The following is a 20,862-nucleotide window of genomic DNA, read 5'->3' as shown; positions in this document are numbered from 1 at the left end:
TTTCCAACATGTTTACTTTACAACAGCACAATTTTGGAAACAAAATTTTTTTTTGTTAGGAAGTTATAAGGGTTAAAATTTGACCAGCGATTTCTCATTTTTACAACGAAATTTACAAAACCATTTTTTTTAGGGACCACCTCACATTTGAAGTCAGTTTGAGGGGTCTATATGGCTGAAAATACCCAAAAGTGACACCATTCTAAAATCTGCACCCCTCAAGGTACTCAAAACCACATTCAAGAAGTTTATTAACCCTTCAGGTGCTTCACAGCAGCAGAAGCAACATGGAAGGAAAAAATGAACATTTAACTTTTTAGTCACAAAAATTATCTTTTAGCAACAATTTTTTTATTTTCCCAATGGTAAAAGGAGAAACTGAACCACGAAAGTTGTTGTCCAATTTGTCCTGAGTACGCTGATACCTCATATGTGGGGGTAAACCACTGTTTGGGCACACGGCAGGGCTTGGAAGGGAAGGAGCGCCATTTGACTTTTTGAATCAAAAATTGGCTCCACTCTTTAGCGGACACCATGTCACGTTTGGAGAGCCCCCGTGGGCCTAAAAATTGGAGCTCCCCCACAAGTGACCCCATTTTGGAAACAAGACGCCCCAAGGAACTTATCTATATGCATAGTGAGCACTTTGAACCCCCAGGTGCTTCACAAATTGATCCGTAAAAATGAAAAAGTACTTTTTTTTCACAAAAAAATTCTTTTAGCCTCAATTTTTTCATTTTCACATGGGCAACAGGATAAAATGGATCCTAAAATGTGTTGGGCAATTTCTCCTGAGTACACCAATACCTCACATTTGGGGGTAAACCACTGTTTGGGCACATGGTAAGGCTCGGAAGGGAAGGAGCGCCATTTGACTTTTTGAATGAAAAATTATTTCCATCGTTAGCGGACACCATGTCGCGTTTGGATAGCTCCTGTGTGCCTAAACATTGGTGCTCCCCCACAAGTGACCCCATTTTGGAAACTAGACCCCCCAAGGAACTTATTTAGATGCCTAGTGAGCACTTTAAACCCTCAGGTGCTTCACAAATTGATCTGTAAAAATGAAAAAGTACTTTTTTTTCACAAAAAAATTCTTTTCGCCTCAATTTTTTCATTTTCACATGGGCAGTAGGATAAAATGAATCATAAAATTTGTTGGGCAATTTCTCCCGAGTACGCCGATACCTCATATGTGGGGGTAAACCACTGTTTGGGCACTCGGCAGGGCTCGGAAGGGAAGGCGCGCCATTTGACTTTTTGAATGGAAAATTAGGTCCAATTGTTAGCGGACACCATGTCGCGTTTGGAGAGCCCCTGTGTGCCTAAACATTGGAGCTCCCCCACAAGTGACCCCATTTTGGAAACTAGACCCCCCAAGGAACTTGTCTAAATGCATATTGAGCACTTTAAACCCCCAGGTGCTTCACAGAAGTTTATAATGCAGAGCCATGAAAATAAAAAATAATTTTTCTTTCCTCAAAAATGATTTTTTAGCCTGGAATTTCCTATTTTGCCAAGGATAATAGGAGAAATTGGACCCCAAATATTGTTGTCCAGTTTGTCCTGAGTAGGCTGATACCCCATATGTGGGGGTAAACCACTGTTTGGGCGCACGGCAGGGCTCGGAAGGGATGGCACGCCATTTGGCTTTTTAAATGGAAAATTAGCTCCAATCATTAGCGGACACCATGTCACGTTTGGAGAGCCCCTGTGTGCCTAAACATTGGAGATCCCCCAGAAATGACCCCATTTTGGAAACTAGACCCCCAAAGAAACTAATCTAGATGTGTGGTGAGGACTTTGAACCCCCAAGTGCTTCACAGAAGTTTATAACGCAGAGCCATGAAAATAAAAAAAAAAAAATTATTTTCTCAAAAATGATCTTTTAGCCTGCAATTTTTTATTTTCCCAAGGGTAACAGGAGAAACTTGACCCCAAAAGTTGTTGTCCAGTTTCTCCTGAGTACGCTGATACCCCATATGTGGGGGTAAATCAGTGTTTGGGCACATGCCGGGGCTCGGAAGTGAAGTAGTGACGTTTTGAAATGCAGACTTTGATGGAATGCTCTGTGGGCGTCACGTTGCGTTTGCAGAGCCCCTGATGTGGCTTAACAGTAGAAACCCCCCACAAGTGACCCCATTTTGGAAACTAGACCCCCAAAGGAACTTATCTAGATGTGTGGTGAGCACTTTGAACCCCCAAGTGCTTCATAGAAGTTTATAATGCAGAGCCGTGAAAATAATAAATACGTTTTCTTTCCTCAAAAATAATTATTTAGCCCAGAATTTTTTATTTTCCCAAGGGTTACAGGAGAAATTGGACCCCAAAAGTTGTTGACCAGTTTCTCCTGAGTACGCTGATACCCCATGTGTGGGGGTAAACCACTGTTTTGGCACACTTCGGGGCTCAGAAGGGAAGTAGTGACGTTTTGAAATGCAGACTTTGATGAAATGCTCTGTGGGCGTCACGTTGTGTTTGCAGAGCCCCTGATGTGGCTTAACAGTAGAAACCCCCCACAAGTGACCCCATTTTGGAAACTAGACCCCGAAAGGAACTTATCTAGATGTGTGGTGAGCACTTTGAACCCCCAAGTGCTTCATAGAAGTTTATAATGCAGAGCCGTGAAAATAATAAATACGTTTTCTTTCCTCAAAAATAATTATTTAGCCCAGAATTTTTTATTTTCCCAAGGGTTACAGGAGAAATTGGACCCCAAAAGTTGTTGTCCAGTTTCTCCTGAGTACGCTGATACCCCATGTGTGGGGGTAAACCACTGTTTGGGCACACGTCGGGGCTCAGAAGGGAAGTAGTGACGTTTTGAAATGCAGACTTTGATGGAATGCTCTGTGGGCGTCACGTTGTGTTTGCAGAGCCCCTGATGTGGCTTAACAGTAGAAACCCCCCACAAGTGACCCCATTTTGGAAACTAGACACCGAAAGGAACTTATCTAGATGTGTGGTGAGCACTTTGAACCCCCAAGTGCTTCATAGAAGTTTATAATGCAGAGCCGTGAAAATAATAAATACGTTTTCTTTCCTCAAAAATAATTATTTAGCCCAGAATTTTTTAATTTTCCCAAGGGTTACAGGAGAAATTGGACCACAAAAGTTGTTGTCCAGTTTCTCCTGAGTATGCTGGTACCCCATATGTGGGGGTAAGCCACTGTTTGGGCACACGTCAGGGCTCGGAAGTGAGGGAGCACCATTTGACTTTTTGAATACGAGATTGGCTGGAATCAATGGTGGCGCCATGTTGAGTTTGGAGACCCCTGATGTGCCTAAACAGTGGTAACCCCTCAATTCTACCTCCAACACTAACCCCCCCACACCCCTAACTCTAATCCCAACTGTAGCCATAACCCTAATCACAACCCTAATCACAACCCTAATTCCAACCCTAACCCTAAGGCTATGTGCCCACGTTGCGGATTCGTGTGAGATATTTCCGCACCATTTTTGAAAAATCCGCGGGTAAAAGGCACTGCGTTTTACCTGCGGATTTTCCGCGGATTTCCAGTGTTTTTTGTGCGGATTTCACCTGCGGATTCCTATTGAGGAACAGGTGTAAAACGCTGCGGAATCCGCACAAAGAATTGACATGCTGCGGAAAATACAACGCAGCGTTTCCGCGCGGTATTTTCCGCACCATGGGCACAGCGGATTTGGTTTTTCATATGTTTACATGGTACTGTACACCTGATGGAACACTGCTGCGAATCCGCAGCGGCCAATCCGCAGCCAAATCCGCACCGTGTGCACATGGCCTAATTCTAAAGGTATGTGCACATGCTGCGGAAAAGCAGCAGTTTCCCATGAGCTTACAGTTCAATGTAAACCTACGGGAAACAAAAATCGCTGCACACATGCTGCGGAAAAACTGCACGGAAACGCAGCGGTTTACATTCCGCAGCATGTCACTTCTTTGTGCGGATTCCGCAGCGGTTTTACAACTGCTCCAATAGAAAATCGCAATTGTAAAACCGCAGTGAAATGCGCAGAAAAAACGCGGTAAATCCGCCATAAATCCGCAGCGGTTTAGCACTGCGGATTTATCAAATCCGCAGCGGAAAAATCCGCAGAGGACCAGAATACGTGTGCACATACCGAAACCCTAACCCTAGCCCTAACCCTAACCCTAGCCCTAACCCTACCCCTAACCCTAACCCTACCCCTACCCCTAACCCTACCCCTAACCCTAGCCCTAACCCTAACCCTACCCCTAACCCTAACCCTACCCCTAACCCTACCCCTAACCCTAACCCTAACCCTACCCCTAACCCTAACCCTATTCTAACATTAGTGGAAAAAAAAAATTCTTTATTTTTTTATTGTCCCTACCTATGGGGGTGACAAAGGGGGGGAGTCATTTATTATTTTTTTTATTTTGATCACTGAGATATAATCTATCTCAGTGATCAAAATGCACTTTGGAACGAATCTGCCGGGCGGCAGATTCGGCGGGCGTACTGCGCATGCGCCCGCCATTTTGGAAGATGGCGGTGCCCAGGGAGAAGACGGACGGGACCCCGGCAGGATCGGTAAGTATGATGGGGTGGGGGGGACCACGGGGGGGGGGATCGGAGCACGGGGGGGAGGAATCAGAGCGCGGCAGGCGTGGAACGGAGCACGGGGGGGCTGGAACGGAGCACGGGGGGGCTGGAACGGAGCACGGGGGGTGGAACGGAGCACGGGGGGTGGATCGGAGTGCAGGGGGGGTGATTGGAGCACGGGGGGTGATTGGAGCACGGGGGGAGCGGACAAGAGCACAGGGGGGAGCGAAGCACTGGACGGAGGGGAGCCGGAGCAGTGTACCGGCCAGATCGGGGGGCTGGGGGGGCGATCGGTGGGGTGGGGTGGGGGCACACTAGTATTTCCAGCCATGGCCGATGATATTGCAGCATCGGCCATGGCTGGATTGTAATATTTCACCCGTTATAATGGGTGAAATATTACAAATCGCTCTGATTGGCAGTTTCACTTTCAACAGCCAATCAGAGCGATCGTAGCCACGAGGGGGTGAAGCCACCCCCCCTGGGCTAAACTACCACTCCCCCTGTCCCTGCAGATCGGGTGAAATGGGAGTTAACCCTTTCACCCGGCCTGCAGGGACGCGATCTTTCCATGACGCCACATAGGCGTCGTGGGTCGGATTGGCACCGACTTCCATGACGCCTACGTGGCGTCATGGGTCGGGAAGGGGTTAATGAGGAACCTCAGCCTCCTGAAATCATGGATGCACATGAGGAGGTTCTGCCCCAAACTGAATCTCCCAGCCCAGAGGCCATAAATTTGGAATTTGCTGAACATGAGTGTGAGCTTCCTCATCAAACTGATGTCTGCGGGTAGGGGAGTTGGGCATTCTCTTGGTAAGTTCCCAGTTTATCTTGGATAGCTACTGAGAAGGAGTTGGCCAGTTTTGGAGGTCAAGGTGACTTCACTTCAGCGAAGTCCTCCAAGGACGAGGAGCCCAGAACTTCCTGTAAGAAGCCCAGAATAGATTGGGCAGATGCAAGTCCAGGAATGCAATCATCCTAGATTATATCAAACTGATAAATGCTGATATCTTCTCTCTTCAGGAATTTGGGATTGTAGACTATCCAAGTGATAAGCATTGGCCTCATGGACAGCATGTCTGGTCCAGCCAGCTCATGTCTTAATAGAAATGATGGTGTAAGAATATTATTGGGTAATAGGGAGATTAGTTTAGATAACTACATGGTGGTAGAGGTGATTAAATGAATAATTGCATATGTTACCTAGAGTGGGAGGCGGGTTTAAATTATTAATATGTACTGTCCACCAGGGAAAGACAAAAAAAAAGCAGCAGCTGGCTCTTTTAAAAAACTAAAGTTTATTTCTCTAGGTCAAAATGCCCAGTTTTAGTTGGGGACTGTAATTGCACCACAGAGGGGAATTATGCCATACAGTGGGGGAAAAAAGTATTTTATCTTTTGCTGATTTTGTAAGTTTGCCCACTGACAAAGACATGAACAGTCTATAATTTTAAGGGTAGGTTAATTTTAACATTAGGAGATAGACTATCCAAAAAATACAATCTAGAAAATCACATTGTATAAATTATATAAATTTATTTGCATTTTGCAGTGAGAAATAAATATTATAAATAATTAAACAAAACTTAATGCTTGGTGGTAAAACTCTTGCTGGCAAGCACAGCAGACAGATGTTTTTTGTAGTTGATGATGTTTGCTCACATGTCAGGAGGAATTTTGGTCCACTTCTCTTTGCAGATCATCTCTAAATCATTAAGATTTTGAGGCTGTCCCTTGACAACTCGTAGCTTCAACTTCCTCCATAAGTTTTCTATGGTATTAAGGTCTGGAGACTGGCTAGGCCATTCCATGACCTTAATGTGCCTCTTTTTGAGCCACTACTTTTGTTGCTTTGGCTGTATGTTTTGGGTCATTGTCTTGCTGGAAGACCCAGCTACGACCCATTTTTAATGTCCTGGAGGGAGGGAGGTTGTTTTTCAGTATTTTACGGTACATGGCTCCATCCATTCTCCCATTGATGCAATGAAGTAGTCCTGTGCACTTAGCAGAGAAACACCCCCAAAACATAATGCTTCCACCTAGCCTAGTGGCTTACATTTTTATAGGTTAATCCTTGATATTCCTAAATTCTACAGAAAAAAAAGAAAAGAAGATAGTAAAAATTTAAATGACCCTGGAACTTACCTGCCAAAACCCCTCCAATTTCGAAGCTCCACCACTCGATGCATAACATTAGCATACTGGGCATAGCCAAATTCATGAATGGTCCCCATTCCTGAAGACAATCTTTGGACCACCCTGAATAGTTAACAATAACAATAATTTTTCATTTTGTTTTCTCTTTACAATCAAAGGACAAATTCACATATTCGTGATACACGGACTGTTCTCAGATCAGTTAGCTTGACTGAAGACCCACTAGTCGGGCCAGGTATTACGATCAAAGCATATTCCGTGATTCATGAATGGGCAAATTCAGTGTGTAGGCAAATAATGCATAACCAAAACTGTGGAACTGTCCTCATTTAATAGGTTGAGTTTATTACTGTTATAACAGTTTGTGTATTCCTAGAAAGGCTTCCATTATTTTACTGAACTTTTAACTTTTAAAGTATCAATACTTCGCATTGTATATTGTAATTTTAGATTTCTTTTTGAATGTTCAAACAAGGAAACCTAATTTAAGACACATATTAAATATTGCTTTAAGGTGAGGTTTAAAAATGAATTAGAGGTTAGCAATTGCAAATTGATTATTTTTATGTAATAGCATCTAATTTGAGAAAGCAGCAGCCCTGGCAGGTTAAAAACAAAACAAGCTTAAATTGCTGAAAAGTTGGCACTCTAGGATAGTAGCACATTGAAAATCACAGACCGTATCAGTTCACTCTACTACAAATTTTATTTTAGTGATATGGCTATAATATTGACCATTTTTTAGATATTAGAAATAATCACCTTTGGGAGTTAATTTATTGTTTTGCAATTTGAGATGATCAGATCTTTTGAAGTTCAAATTTGTTGGCTTTACTGGATCCCCCCCCCCCCCAAAAAAAAAAAAAAATGATTTGAGGTGCATACATTTGCACAAATCTCAATACTGCAAAGCTTGTTATTGCTCAGAAGATATACATTAGGGAGATAAGTGTTAGGTGTCGAGTTCCCACCTCTGCACAGGGGGAATCTCGAGCCATCTCTACTGTGGTCTCCCATCCTTCTCCAGCCGCAGTGGAGCCTGCTCAGCAGAGACATCAGTCCCAGCATCTGGCTCAGGCAGATACTCTGTACCTGGTTACTGCTGTTCTTCCAGGTTCTGCCATTATAGCCAGTACTGATCAGCGGCGAGCAGATGTCTCTGGGACTAAGTCCTGCTTTTCCCCTTCTGAGCATGCCCAAGGTAAGACCTCTCATTGGAGGTCAGGGGTCACATTCTCAGGTATTGCAGCAGCTCCCATTGGTCCTCTAGGAAGGTCCTGAAGTTGCTGCAGCTATAAAAGGTTCGCATGGCCGCATGGCTGTATGTGGACAGGGTTTGGCTGAAATAAGCCCCTAGAATACTGGCAACTCCGATGAGGAGTTTTGTATGAATGTATTCAGGGCTGGCTCATAGCCTCTAGAATTTCAGTTTCACCGGAGAGGAGTTTTTGTGTGCTTCTCTGAGTGCGTGACCACTGACTGCCATCAGCTCAGCAGTTACCTGTGTTCCCCTATGATGTTAACAGGGCACAGTGTCTTCTTTCTGTGTGACTCTGTGAAGTAACAGAGTTCGCTTATACCGCCATATAGTGCCATCATTTGCTAGCAGCAGGTTCCTCCTGCACGGTGGACCCCGGGCTGCGAACGCACCAATAATAACATCTATATTTACTCGGTGCGTTCCGCTAGCCCTAACATAATACTAGCGCCAGGGTCTTGCTAGCAATGGCGGACAAACAGCAATCTTTGCGGTACATCCAGCAACTGGAGAGCAGGTTGGCAGCTCTTGAGCGCACAACCTCAGCTGTGGATGTTACCGCAGTAGCTGTTCAGGCTGCAGCAACTTTGTCCACTGCCACCCTTGTTCCGACCCTATCTCGCCTCCTGCTGCCAGAAAATTTTTCCGGTGATGGCAAATCTTGTAGGGGTTTCATGCGCCAGTGCTCTATACACCTCGAGCTCCTGGCTGCACGGTTCCCTACAGAGCGGGCCAAGGTGGGATTCATTATGTCTCTCTCAGAGACAGAGGCAATGTCTCAGTACATCCAGGAGAATCTGGCAAGGGGATTCATTAGGAAGTCTGTGTCACCTGCAAGGGCTGGGTTCTTCTTCGTACAGAAGAAAAAGAACGGGGAACTACGTCCATGCATAGACTACAGGGGTCTTATTGCCATCACCGTTAAGAACAAGTACCCAGTGCCCCTGATATCTGAGCTTTCTGACAGGCTTCGGGGAGCAAGAGTGTTTACTAAACTAGATCTGCGGGGTGCTTACAACCTGATTCGCATCCGTGAGGGGGACGAATGGAAGACGGCTTTTAACACCAGGGATGGGCACTATGAATATCTGGTGATGCCCTTTGGGCTCTGTAATGCCCCGGCCATTTTCCAAGACTTTGTAAACAATATCTACCAGGATATGCTCTCCACCTCGATTGTAGTCTACCTGGATGATATTCTCATCTACTCTCCAGATATAGACTCCCACCGGAGAGATATTTGCAAAGTCTTCGACCTCCTACGGGAAAATTCCCTCTATGCCAAGTTGGAGAAGTGTGTGTTTGAGCAGGAGTCTTTGCCTTTCCTGGGCTATATCATCTTGGCCCAAGGATTGGCTATGGATCCTGCCAAGCTACAGGCTGTGATGGACTGGCAGGAACCCCATTCTCTCAAAGCAGTGCAGCACTTTATGGGGTTCATTAATTACTATCGCCAGTTCATTCCCCACCTCTCAACTTTGATAGCTCCTTTGGTTGCCCTCACCAAAAAGGGAGCAAATCCCAAATTGTGGTCGGAGGAGGTCTCCAAGGCCTTCCTCTCTATTAAGTCCCACTTTGCTAGCACTCCCATTCTACATCGCCACGATGTAGATAAACCTTTCATAATGAAGGTGGATGCCTCATCTGTCGGTGCTGGAGCAGTCCTATTCCAAAAGGATGCTCAAGGTCGGAAGCATGCCTACTTCTTTTTCTCTAAGACCTTCACACCGGTGGAGAGGAATTATTCCATCAGGGACAGGGAGTTGCTAGCTATGAAGTTGGCCTTCTCGGAGTGGAGACACCTCTTGGAGGGGGCTAGTTTTCCCTTCCAAGTTTTCACCGACCGCAAGAACTTGGTCTATATTCAGACTGCCCAGCGGCTAAATTCTCGCCAGGCCAGATGGTCCCTATTCTTCTCCTGGTTCCATTTCACACTCCATTTTCTCTCTGGGGAGAAGAACATTCGTGCCGATGCTCTCTCCCGCTCCGTAGTGTCATCAGCGGAGAAGGAGGAGGTAGGAACCTCAGCTTATTGTCCCTTCTGAGAGCTTGAGGACCGTGGCTCCGGTGTTGCTAGAGTCTGTGCCCCGGGTAAGACTTTCGTGCCAGCAAATTTGCGACCGGAGGTTCTCTCTTGGGCTCACTCGTCCAGGGTGGGTAGACACTTTGGGACTTAAAGGACATCTGAGCTTCTGGCGAGGACGTACTGGTGGCCGCATATGGCCCGTGATGTCGGAGGCTATATTCGGGCGCATGTCTCCTGCGCCAAAAATAAGTCTCCTTGACAACAGCCAGCTGGGTTACTTTATCCCCTGCCGGTGGCAGACAGGCCCTGGGAGATGGTCGGGATGGACTATGTGGTGGGCTTACCCATGTCCCGTGGCTGCACCATTATTTGGGTGATCACCAGCCATTTTTCCAAAATCGTGCATTTGGTGCCTCTTCCATGGCTACCTTCTGCACGGGCTCTGGCAGCGTTGTTTATTAAACATGTCTTTCGCCTACACGGTATGCCGGACAAAATTGTCAGTGACCGGGGTCCCCAGTTTGTGTCTCGGTTCTGGCAAGAGCTTTGTCGTCTACTCAGCATTGAGTTGAATCTCTCTTCAGCATATCATCCCGAGACGAATGGGTTGGTAGAGAGGGCCAACCAGACTCTGGTCACATATCTGCGACATTTTGTTTCTGCCAGGAAGGATGACTGGGCATCCTTGCTACCGTGGGCGGAGTGTGTGCTTAATAATGCCGTAGCCGACTCCACTGTTCAGACTCCATTCCTCCTTAATTACGGTTAGCATCCGCGGGTTCCTGTTCCTATGCCCGTGTCTTCCGCCGACTCCAAGGTAGCAGACTGGGCTGTGAAGGCACGGGACATTTGGGACCGCACTCAGGATGCCATCTGGGCCTCCAAGAAGAGAATGAGGTCCTCCGCCGATGCACATCGGTGCCCAGCTCTGACCTTTGCTCCTGGCGACTTAGTGTGGCTCTCCGCCACATCAGGCTGCGAGTTGAGTCCACTAAGTTTGCACCTCGCTACTTGGGTCCCTTCAAGGTCCTCGAACAGGTTAACCCTGTGGTCTACTGTCTGGCCCTTCCTCCACGCCTAGGTATCACCGACACCTTTCATGTGTCCCTCTTAAAGCCCGTATGTATACATGTCCCGGTTTTCTGAGTCATCTGCCGGGACATCGGGTTCATCTTCGGATGATTACGAGGTGAACGTTATCTTGAGGTGCAAGGTGGTACGTGGCAAAAATTTCTATTTGGTGGATTGGAAGGGTTATGGTCCATAGGATAGGTCCTGGGAGCCTGCTGAGCATATTCGAGCTCCGCAGCTCATTGCTGCCTTCGAACGTAGCGAGGTCCAAGGAGAGGGGGGTAATGTTAGGTGTCGAGTTCCCGCCTCTGCACAGGGGGAATTTCGAGTCATCTCCTCTGCGGACTCCCATCCTTCTCCAGCCGCAGTGGAGCCTGCTCAGCGGTGACGTCGGTCCCAGCGTCTGGCTCAGGCAGATACTCTGCGCCTGGTTACTGCTGTTCTTCCAGGTTCTGCCATTATAGCCAGTACTGGTCAGTCTCTGGGACTAAGTCCTGCTTTTCCCCTTCTGAGCATGCCCAATGTAAGACCTCTCATTGGAGGTCAGGGGGTCACATGCTCAGGTACTGCAGCAGCTCCCACTGGTCCTCTAGAAAGGTCCTGAAGTTGCTCAGGTACTGTGGCACCTCCCATTGGTCCTCTAGGAAGGTCCTGAAGTTGCTGCTGCTATAAAAGGTTCGCATGACCACATGGCCATGCGCTAGTATCAACATGTGTATGAGCTTTGCTATTGTGGTCACGACTGTATGTGGACAGGGTTTGGCTGAAATAAGCCCCTAGAATACTGGCACCTCCGGTGAGGAGTTTTGTATGAATGTATTCAGGGCTAGCTCACAGCCTCTAGAATTCCAGTTCCACCAGAGAGGAGTGTTTTGTGTGCTTCTGAGTGCGTGACCACTGACTGCCATCAGCTCAGCAGTTACCTGTGTTCCCCTGTGACGTTAAGAGGGCACAGTGTCTTCTTTCTGTGCGACTCTGTGAAGTAACAGAGTTCGCTTATACCGCCATATAGTGCCTCATTTGCTAGCAGCAGGTTCCTCCTGCATGGTGGACCCCGGGCTGCGAACGCACCAATAATAACATCTATATTTACTCAGTGCGTTCCACTAGCCCTAACAGATAAGATAGAGACAATCGATCTGAGCATAAGAGCTCACACTCTCTAGGAGAGAGCGAGTGGACCCCTCTTACCATATGAGCTTACACTCTATAGAGGAGAGATGGAGGACCTCAATAATAAGAGCTTACACTCTACAGGAGATAGAGAGGACCTTCCTGATCATAACAACTTATATTTTACAGGTGAGAGTAGTTCCCAGTGATTCTGGAGATGGAAAATGACAAACTGTGCTCCACTGGGTACCACTGATCTGTTATGGCCAGGTACTGACCAATACTGTACAAGATATCATAGCTGCAGGGTATTAATGGGAAGCCTGCACAGCACTGCAAAACAACGCTTTCCCACTCTGTGTTGCTTAAGAAGTGCAGGTAAAGGTGCAGGGCAAGTTTTCGTGTTTTTTTTGCGAAACGCTAACTTAATCTCAGAAGGTTCAAACTTGCATGAAACCACAAATTTCAGCAACTTCTACTGGAACTCCATCTTTTGCGGATTGATATGCTCATCTCTAATTCCAATTACAAAGAAAGTGATCGACTCAAAGGTTAGTAAAGGTATAAGGTTTTCAAAAAGAACTCTTGTCTGCAGTTCTAAACATACCTCCCCATGTTTTGACATGTAGATTTTTCACAAATATATATATAAAAAGAGAAATGGCCATTGCCCACTGGGATATTGTATTGGCCCAAGCTGAACCCCTAGAGGAAAGAGCAAATTAATTTAACGTATTGCATACACATACATAAAATATTATAATATATTTTATCAACATCTGCATGGAGTGTGTATTATTCCTATGTTTGTGTAGATTTCATCTGGGTGCAATGTTTTTTTCTCTATGTTCCAAATTCATAATTCAAATGGGGATAGTGATGACTAAGTCTGTAAAGCCCTTCATAATACAGTTGTGGCCAAAAGTATTGACACCCCTGCAATTCTGTCAGATAATACTCAGTTTCTTCGTGAAAATGATTGCAATCACAAATTCTTTGGTATTATTATCTTCATTTCATTTGTCTTAAATGAAAAAAACACAAAAGAGAATGAAGCAAAAAATTGATCATTTCACACAAAACTCCAAAAATGGGCCAGACAAAAGTATTGGTACCCTCAGCCTAAGGCCGGAGTCATACTACAGCGAGATACGGCCAAGTCTTACAGGTTAAAAAAAATAAGCTCTGGCACCGTCACTCTGGAGCGGAGCGTGCAGCTCCATGTATTCCTGTGTGGCCGCACGCTCCGCTCTGGAGTGCCGGTGCCAGAGCTTGGTTTTAACCTGTGAGACTCGGCCGTATCTCGCTGTGGGTGATCCCGGCCTAATATTTGGTTGCACAACCTTTAGCCAAAATAACTGCGACCAACCGCTTCCGGTAACCATCAATGAGTTTCTTACAATGCTCTGCTGGAATTTTAGACCATTCATCTTTGGCAAACTGCTCCAGGTCCCTGATATTTTAAGGGTGCCTTCTCCAAACTGCCATTTTTAGATCTCTCCACAGGTGTTCTATGGGATTCAGGTCTGGACTCATTGCTGGCCACCTTAGAAGTCTCCAGTGCTTTCTCTCAAACCATTTTCTAGTGCTTTTTGAAGTGTGTTTTCGGTCATTGTCCTGCTGGAAGACCCATGACCTCTGAGGGAGACCCAGCTTTCTCACAGAAAAAGGAGGAGGGGGGAGAGGGAAGGGTTGAAGCTTGACACGCCGAGACATACATCAATGAGCCGTTGCAAATGAATGTAACTGGTGGGTGCCTTACCTGCTGGTGATTTTCAGCTGAAGTAGAAGAAAAGAGAAGTGGAAATATCAAGCACGTCCATCCAGTGTAGGTAAAATAACCAAAATTTATTAGAACATTTTAAAAAACCATTTGAAAAAAAGAGAGAAAGACCCTCTTTGCCTGACGCGTTTCTGGCACACCACGGCGCCCTTAGTCATAGGAACTAATACAACATGGATAAACAGGTTTATATATAACAGGGAACCAATCACAGACATAGCAATCAATTACATTGAAAAAAGCTGTAGCTCTAGGTGACTGACTAACCCTTTCAATACCAAAAAAAGAAAAAACTGATAGGTCACCTTTGTGCACAGAAATAAAATGTTTTGTAGCCCCAGAATAGCCTAGATTGTTATTTTTTATATTCACTAATTTGTTGGTAGTCTTCAGACTTCATAATGCCATTCACACAGTCAAGCAGTCCAGTGCCAGAGGCAGCAAAGCAACCCCAAAACATCAGGGAACCTCCGCCATGTTTGACTGTATGGACCGTGTTCTTTTCTTTGAATGCCTCTTTTTTTCTCCTGTAAACTCTATGTTGATGCCTTTGCCCAAAAAGCTCTACTTTTGTCTCATCTGACCAGAGAACGTTCTTCTAAAATGTTTAAGGCTTTTTCAGGTAAGTTTTGGCAAACTCCAGCCTCACTTTTTTATGTCTCAGGGTAAGAAGTGGGGTCTTCCTGGGTCTCCTACCATACAGTCCCTTTTCATTCAGACGCCGATGGATAGTACGGGTTGACACTGTTGTACCCTCGGACTGCAGGGCAGCTTGAACTTGTTTGGATGTTAGTCGAGGTTCTTTATCCAACACCCGCACAATCTTGCGTTGAAATCTCTTGTCAATTTTTCTTTTCCGTCCACATCTAGGGAGGTTAGCCACAGTGCCATGGGCTTTAAACTTCTTGATGACACTGCGCACGGTAGACACAGGAACATTCAGGTCTTTGGAGATGGACTTGTAGCCTTGAGATTGCTCATGCGTCCTCATAATTTGGTTTCTCAAGTCCTCAGACAGTTCTTTGGTCTTCTTTCTTTTCTCCATGCTCAATGTGGTACACACAAGGACACAGGACAGAGGTTGAGTCAACTTTAATCCATGTCAACTGACTGCAAGTGTGATTTAGTTATCTCCAACACCTGTTAGGTGCCACAGGTAAGTTACAGGTGCTGTTAATTACACAAATTAGAGAAGCATCACATGATTTTTCTAACAGTGCCAATACTTTTGTCCTCTTCCTTTTTTATGTTTGGTGTGGAATTATATCCAATTTAGCTTTAGGACAATTCTTTTTGTGTTTTTTCATTTAAGACAAAGTAAATGAAGATAATAATAACAAAGAATTTGTGTTTGCAATCATTTTCAGGAAGAAACTGAGTATTATCTGACAGAATTGCAGGGGTGTCAATACTTTTGGCCACAACTGTATGTTGATGCTATATAGGCAAACATAGTAAATGAATAAACCTTATAAACTGTGCTATCTTTCAGCTCCTTTTTGTTTAGTTGAATACGTCATTGTACCTTTTCTACACTTTGTCCTAAATGCACCACAGACTCTTGCTTGTGCTTTTCAGACTCATAATTTTACATTTAGAAAAGTTATTTTATCATTGATATTGAAAGTATAAAGATTAATAACTTACTCTATTCCCATCTTCAGACCATACATTAGGATTGCATTGACCACAGCATTAATGACATTTACTAATATACCAGTGAAAACCTGAGGCCATATTATATTCTAAAAAGGAAGTAGAAAATATATCTTAATTAGTTGCTGATCAGAATCAAATAAGGCAGGGTACATGCTGAGATTGGCTTAGATGGCGGTGCTGGAACGCTTGTAAAACCTTCTGAATTTTCCATATTTTTGCATAAATTTGACCTAAAACTACAACAGATGTTTGCAAAGGTGAAAGTGGGCTTGTTAGAAATATAATAACAGGCTGGAGAACATGGTGGCAACTGCATATAGGGTATATATATATATATATATATATATATATATATACAGGTCCTTCTCAAAAAATTAGCATATAGTGTTAAATTTCATTATTTACCATAATGTAATGATTACAATTAAACTTTCATATATTATAGATTCATTATCCATCAACTGAAATTTGTCACGTCTTTTATTGTTTTAATACTGATGATTTTGGCATACAACTCCTGATAACCCAAAAAACCTGTCTCAATAAATTAGCATATCAAGAAAAGGTTCTCTAAACGACCTATTACCCTAATCTTCTGAATCAACTAATTAACTCTAAACACATGCAAAAGATACCTGAGGCTTTTATAAACTCCCTGCCTGGTTTATTACTCAAAACCCCCATCATGGGTAAGACTAGCGACCTGACAGATGTCAAGAAGGCCATCATTGACACCCTCAAGCAAGAGGGTAAGACCCAGAAAGAAATTTCTCAACAAATAGGCTGTTCCCAGAGTGCTGTATCAAGGCACCTCAATGGTAAGTCTGTTGGAAGGAAACAATGTGGCAGAAAACGCTGTACAACGAGAAGAGGAGACCGGACCCTGAGGAAGATTGTGGAGAAGGACCGATTCCAGACCTTGGGGAACCTGAGGAAGCAGTGGACTGAGTCTGGTGTGGAAACATCCAGAGCCACCGTGCACAGGTGTGTGCAGGAAATGGGCTACAGGTGCCGCATTCCCCAGGTAAAGCCACTTTTGAACCATAAACAGCGGCAGAGGCGCCTGACCTGGGCTACAGAGAAGCAGCACTGGACTGTTGCTAAGTGGTCCCAAGTACTTTTTTCTGATGAAAGCAAATTTTGCATGTCATTCGGAAATCAAGGTGCCAGAGTCTGGAGGAAGACTGGGGAGAAGGAAATGCCAAAATGCCTGAAGTCCAGTGTCAAGTACCCACAGTCAGTGATGGTGTGGGGTGCCATGTCAGCTGCTGGTGTTGGTCCACTGTGTTTCATCAAGGGCAGGGTCAATGCAGCTAGCTATCAGGAGATTTTGGAGCACTTCATGCTTCCATCGGCTGAAATGTTTTATGGAGATGAAGATTTCATTTTTCAGCACGACCTGGCACCTGCTCACAGTGCCAAAACCACTGGTAAATGGTTTACTGACCATGGTATTACTGTGCTCAATTGGCCAGCCAACTCTCCTGACCTGAACCCCATAGAGAATCTGTGGGATATTGTGAAGAGAAAGTTGAGAGACGCAAGACCCAACACTCTGGATGAGCTTAAGGCCGCTATTGAAGCATCCTGGGCCTCCATAACATCTCAGCAGTGTCACAGGCTGATTGCCTCCATGCCACGCCGCATTGAAGCAGTCATTTCTGCCAAAGGATTCCCGACCAAGTATTGAGTGCATAACTGAACATTATTATTTGATGGTTTTTTTGTTTGTTATTAAAAAACACTTTTATTTGATTGGATGGGTGAAATATGCTAATTTATTGAGACAGGTTTTTTGGGTTATCAGGAGTTGTATGCCAAAATCATCAGTATTAAAACAATAAAAGACCTGACAAATTTCAGTTGGTGGATAATGAATCTATAATATATGAAAGTTTAATTGTAATCATTACATTATGGTAAATAATGAAATTTAACACTATATGCTAATTTTTTGAGAAGGACCTGTATATATATATATACACACACACACACAGGGTCTTTTAAACTCTGATTTTTTTTTTAAGTAAAATGAGCTCAGGAAATTGCTGGTGATGTTTTTCCTGAAGAGTATTTTTTTTTATTATATCTTAATCTAACGTTTTTAGTGGTAGCCTTTAACCCCTTAGTGACAGAGCCAATTTGGTACTTAATGACCGAGCCAATTTTTGCAATTCTGACCACTGTCACTTTATGAGGTTATAACTCTGGAACGCTTCAACGGATCCCGCTGATTCTGAGATTGTTTTTTCGTGACATATTGTACTTCATGTTAGTGGTAACATTTCTTCGATATTACTTGCGATTATTTATGAAAAAAACGGAAATATGGCGAAAATTTTTAAAATTTTGCAATTTTCAAAATTTGTATTTTTATGCCCTTAAATCAGAGAGATATGTCACGAAAAATAGTTAATAAATAACATTTCCCACATGTCTACTTTACATCAGCACAATTTTGGAAACAAAATTTTTTTTTATTAGGGAGTTATAAGGGTTAAAAGTTGATCAGCAATTTCTCATTTTTACAACACCATTTTTTTTTAGGGACCACATCACATTTGAAGTCATTTTGAGGGGTCTATATGATAGAAAATAATGAAGTGTGACACCATTCTAAAAACTACACCCCTCAAGGTTCTCAAAACCACATTCAAGAAGTTTATTAACCCTTTACGTGCTTCACAGGAACTGAAACAATGTGGAAGGAAAAAATGAACATTTAACTTTTTTTTGCAAACATCTTAATTCAGAACCATTTTTTTTATTTTGACAAGTGTAAAAACAGAAATGTAACCATAAATTTTGTTATGCAATTTCTCCTGAATACGCCAATACCCCATATGTGGGGGTAAACCACTGTTAGGGCGCACCGCAGAACTTAGAAGTGAAGGAGCGCCGTTTGACTTTTTCAATGCAGAATTGGCTGGAATTGAGATCGGACGCCATGTCACGTTTAGAGAGCCCCTGATGTGCCTAAACAGTGGAAACCCCCCACAAGTGACACCATTTTGGAAACTAGACCCCTTAAGGAACTTATCTAGATGTGTGGCGAGCACTTTGAACCCCCAAGTGCTTCACAGAAGTTTATAACGTAGAGCCGTGAAAATAAAAAAATTGCTTTTGTTTACACAAAAATGATCTTTTTGCCCACAAATTCTTATTTTCACAAGGGTAACAGGAGAAATTAGACCACAAAAGTTGTTGTGCGATTTCTCCTGAATACGTCGATACCCCATATGTGGGGGTAAACCACTGTTTGGGCGCACCGCAGAGCTTGGAAGTGAAGGAGCGCCGTTTTACTTTTTCAATGTAGAATTGGCTGGAATTGAGATTGGACGCCATGTCGCGTTTGGAGAGCCCCTGATGTGCCTAAACAGTGGAAACCCCCCACAAGTGACACCATTTTGGAAACTAGACCCCTTAAGGAACTTATCTAGATGTGTGGCGAGCACTTTGAACCCCCATGTGCTTCACAGAAGTTTATAACGTAGAGCCGTGAAAAAAAAAAAATCGCATTTTTTCTACAAAAATGATCTTTTTGCCCACAAATTTTTATTTTCACAAGGGTAACAGGAGAAATTAGACCACAAAAGTTGTTGTGCAATTTCTCCTGAGTACGCTGATACCCAATATGTGGGGGTAAACCACTGCTAGGGCGCACCGCAGAGCTTGGAAGAGAAGGAGTGCCGTTTTACTTTTTCAATGTAGAATTGGCTGGAATTGAGATCGGACGCCATGTCGCGTTTGGAGAGCCCCTGATGTGCCTAAACAGTAGAAATCCCCCACAAGTGACCCCATTTTGGAAACTAGACCCCCCATGGAACTTATCTAGATGTGTGGTGAGAACTTTGAATGCCCAAGTGCTTCACAGAAGTTTAGAATGCAGAGTCGTGAAAATAAAAAATATTTTTTTTTTCACAAAAAAGATTTTGTAGCCCCCAAGTTTTTATTTTCACAAGGGTAACAGGAGAAATTGGACTGCAATAGTTGTTGTCCAATTTATCCCGAGTACGCTGATGTGCCATATGTGGGGGTAAACCACTGTTTGGGCGCACGGCAGAGCTCGGAAGGGAAGGAGCGCCTTTTTGGAATGCAGACTTTGATAGAATGGTCTGTGGGCATTATGTTGCGATTGCAGAGCCCCTGATATACCTAAACTGTAGTAACCCCCCACAAGTGACCCCATTTTGGAAACTAGACCCCCCAAGGAACTTATCTAGATGTGTGGTGAGAACTTTGAATGCCCAAGTGCTTCACAGAAGTTTAGAATGCAGAGTCGTGAAAATAAAAAATATTTTTTTTTTTCACAAAAAAGATTTTGTAGCCCCCAAGTTTTTATTTTCACAAGGGTAACAAGAGAAATTGGACCCCAGAAGTTGTTGTCCAATTTATCCCGAGTACGCTGATGCCCCATATGTGGGGGTAACCCACTGTTTGGGCGCACGGCAGAGCTCAGAAGGGAGGGAGCACCATTTGACTTTTTGAGCGCAAAATTGGCTGTCGTGTTTGGAGACCCCCTGATGTACCTAAACAGTGGAAACCCCCCAATTCTAGCTCCAACCCCTAACCCTAATCCCAACCTGATTCATAATCCTAATCACTAACCCTAACCATAATCACAACCCTTACCCCAAAACAACCCTAATGTCAACCCTAACCATAACCCTAATCAAAACCCTAAATCCAACACACCCCTAATCCTAATCTCAACCCTAACCTCAAACCTAACCCTAATCCCAATACACCCCTAATCACAACCCTAACCTTAACCCTAATCCCAAACCTAACCCTAATCCCAAGCGTAACCCTAATGCCAACCCTAACCCTAATACCAACCCTAATCCAAACCCTAAACCTAATCCCAGCTCTAACCCTAACTTTAGCCCCAACCCTAGCCCTAACTTTAGCCCCAACCCTAACCCTAGCCCTAAGGCTACTTTCACACTTGCGTTGTTTGGCATTCCGTCGCAATCCGTCGTTTTGGACAAGAAACGGATCCTGCAAATGTGCCCGCAGGATGCGTTTTTTGCCCATAGTATTGCCGACGGATCGTGACGGATGGCCACACGTCGCGTCCGTCGTGCACTGGATCAGTTGTGTTTTGGCGGAGCGTCGGCACAAAAAAACGTTCAATGAAACGTTTTTTTGTACGTCGCATCCGCCATTTCTGACCGCGCATGCGTGGCCGTAACTCCGCCCCCTCCTCCCCAGGACATAGATTGGGCAGCGGATGCGT

General features: G+C 44.3%; 1 protein-coding gene across 2 annotated transcripts in view; it reads right to left on the bottom strand.

Moving 5' to 3' along the window:
• LOC138670105 (multidrug and toxin extrusion protein 2-like) overlaps positions 1 to 20,862 on the bottom strand; it is a 443,377-nt gene that overhangs the window by 150,502 nt on the left and 272,013 nt on the right. For both annotated transcript variants that reach the window (XM_069757141.1, XM_069757142.1), the window contains exons 8-10: positions 15,612 to 15,709; positions 12,789 to 12,886; positions 6,702 to 6,815 (exon numbers count right to left, since the gene is read on the bottom strand). In XM_069757141.1, coding sequence (XP_069613242.1) covers positions 6,702 to 6,815; positions 12,789 to 12,886; positions 15,612 to 15,709 — 310 coding nt within the window. The remainder of the gene's footprint in view (positions 1 to 6,701; positions 6,816 to 12,788; positions 12,887 to 15,611; positions 15,710 to 20,862) is intronic.

This window comes from Ranitomeya imitator, chromosome 3 (genome assembly GCF_032444005.1).
Source record: "Ranitomeya imitator isolate aRanImi1 chromosome 3, aRanImi1.pri, whole genome shotgun sequence".
Classification (NCBI taxonomy): Eukaryota; Metazoa; Chordata; class Amphibia; order Anura; family Dendrobatidae; genus Ranitomeya; species Ranitomeya imitator.
This window is presented reverse-complemented; position numbering and strand designations above follow the sequence as displayed.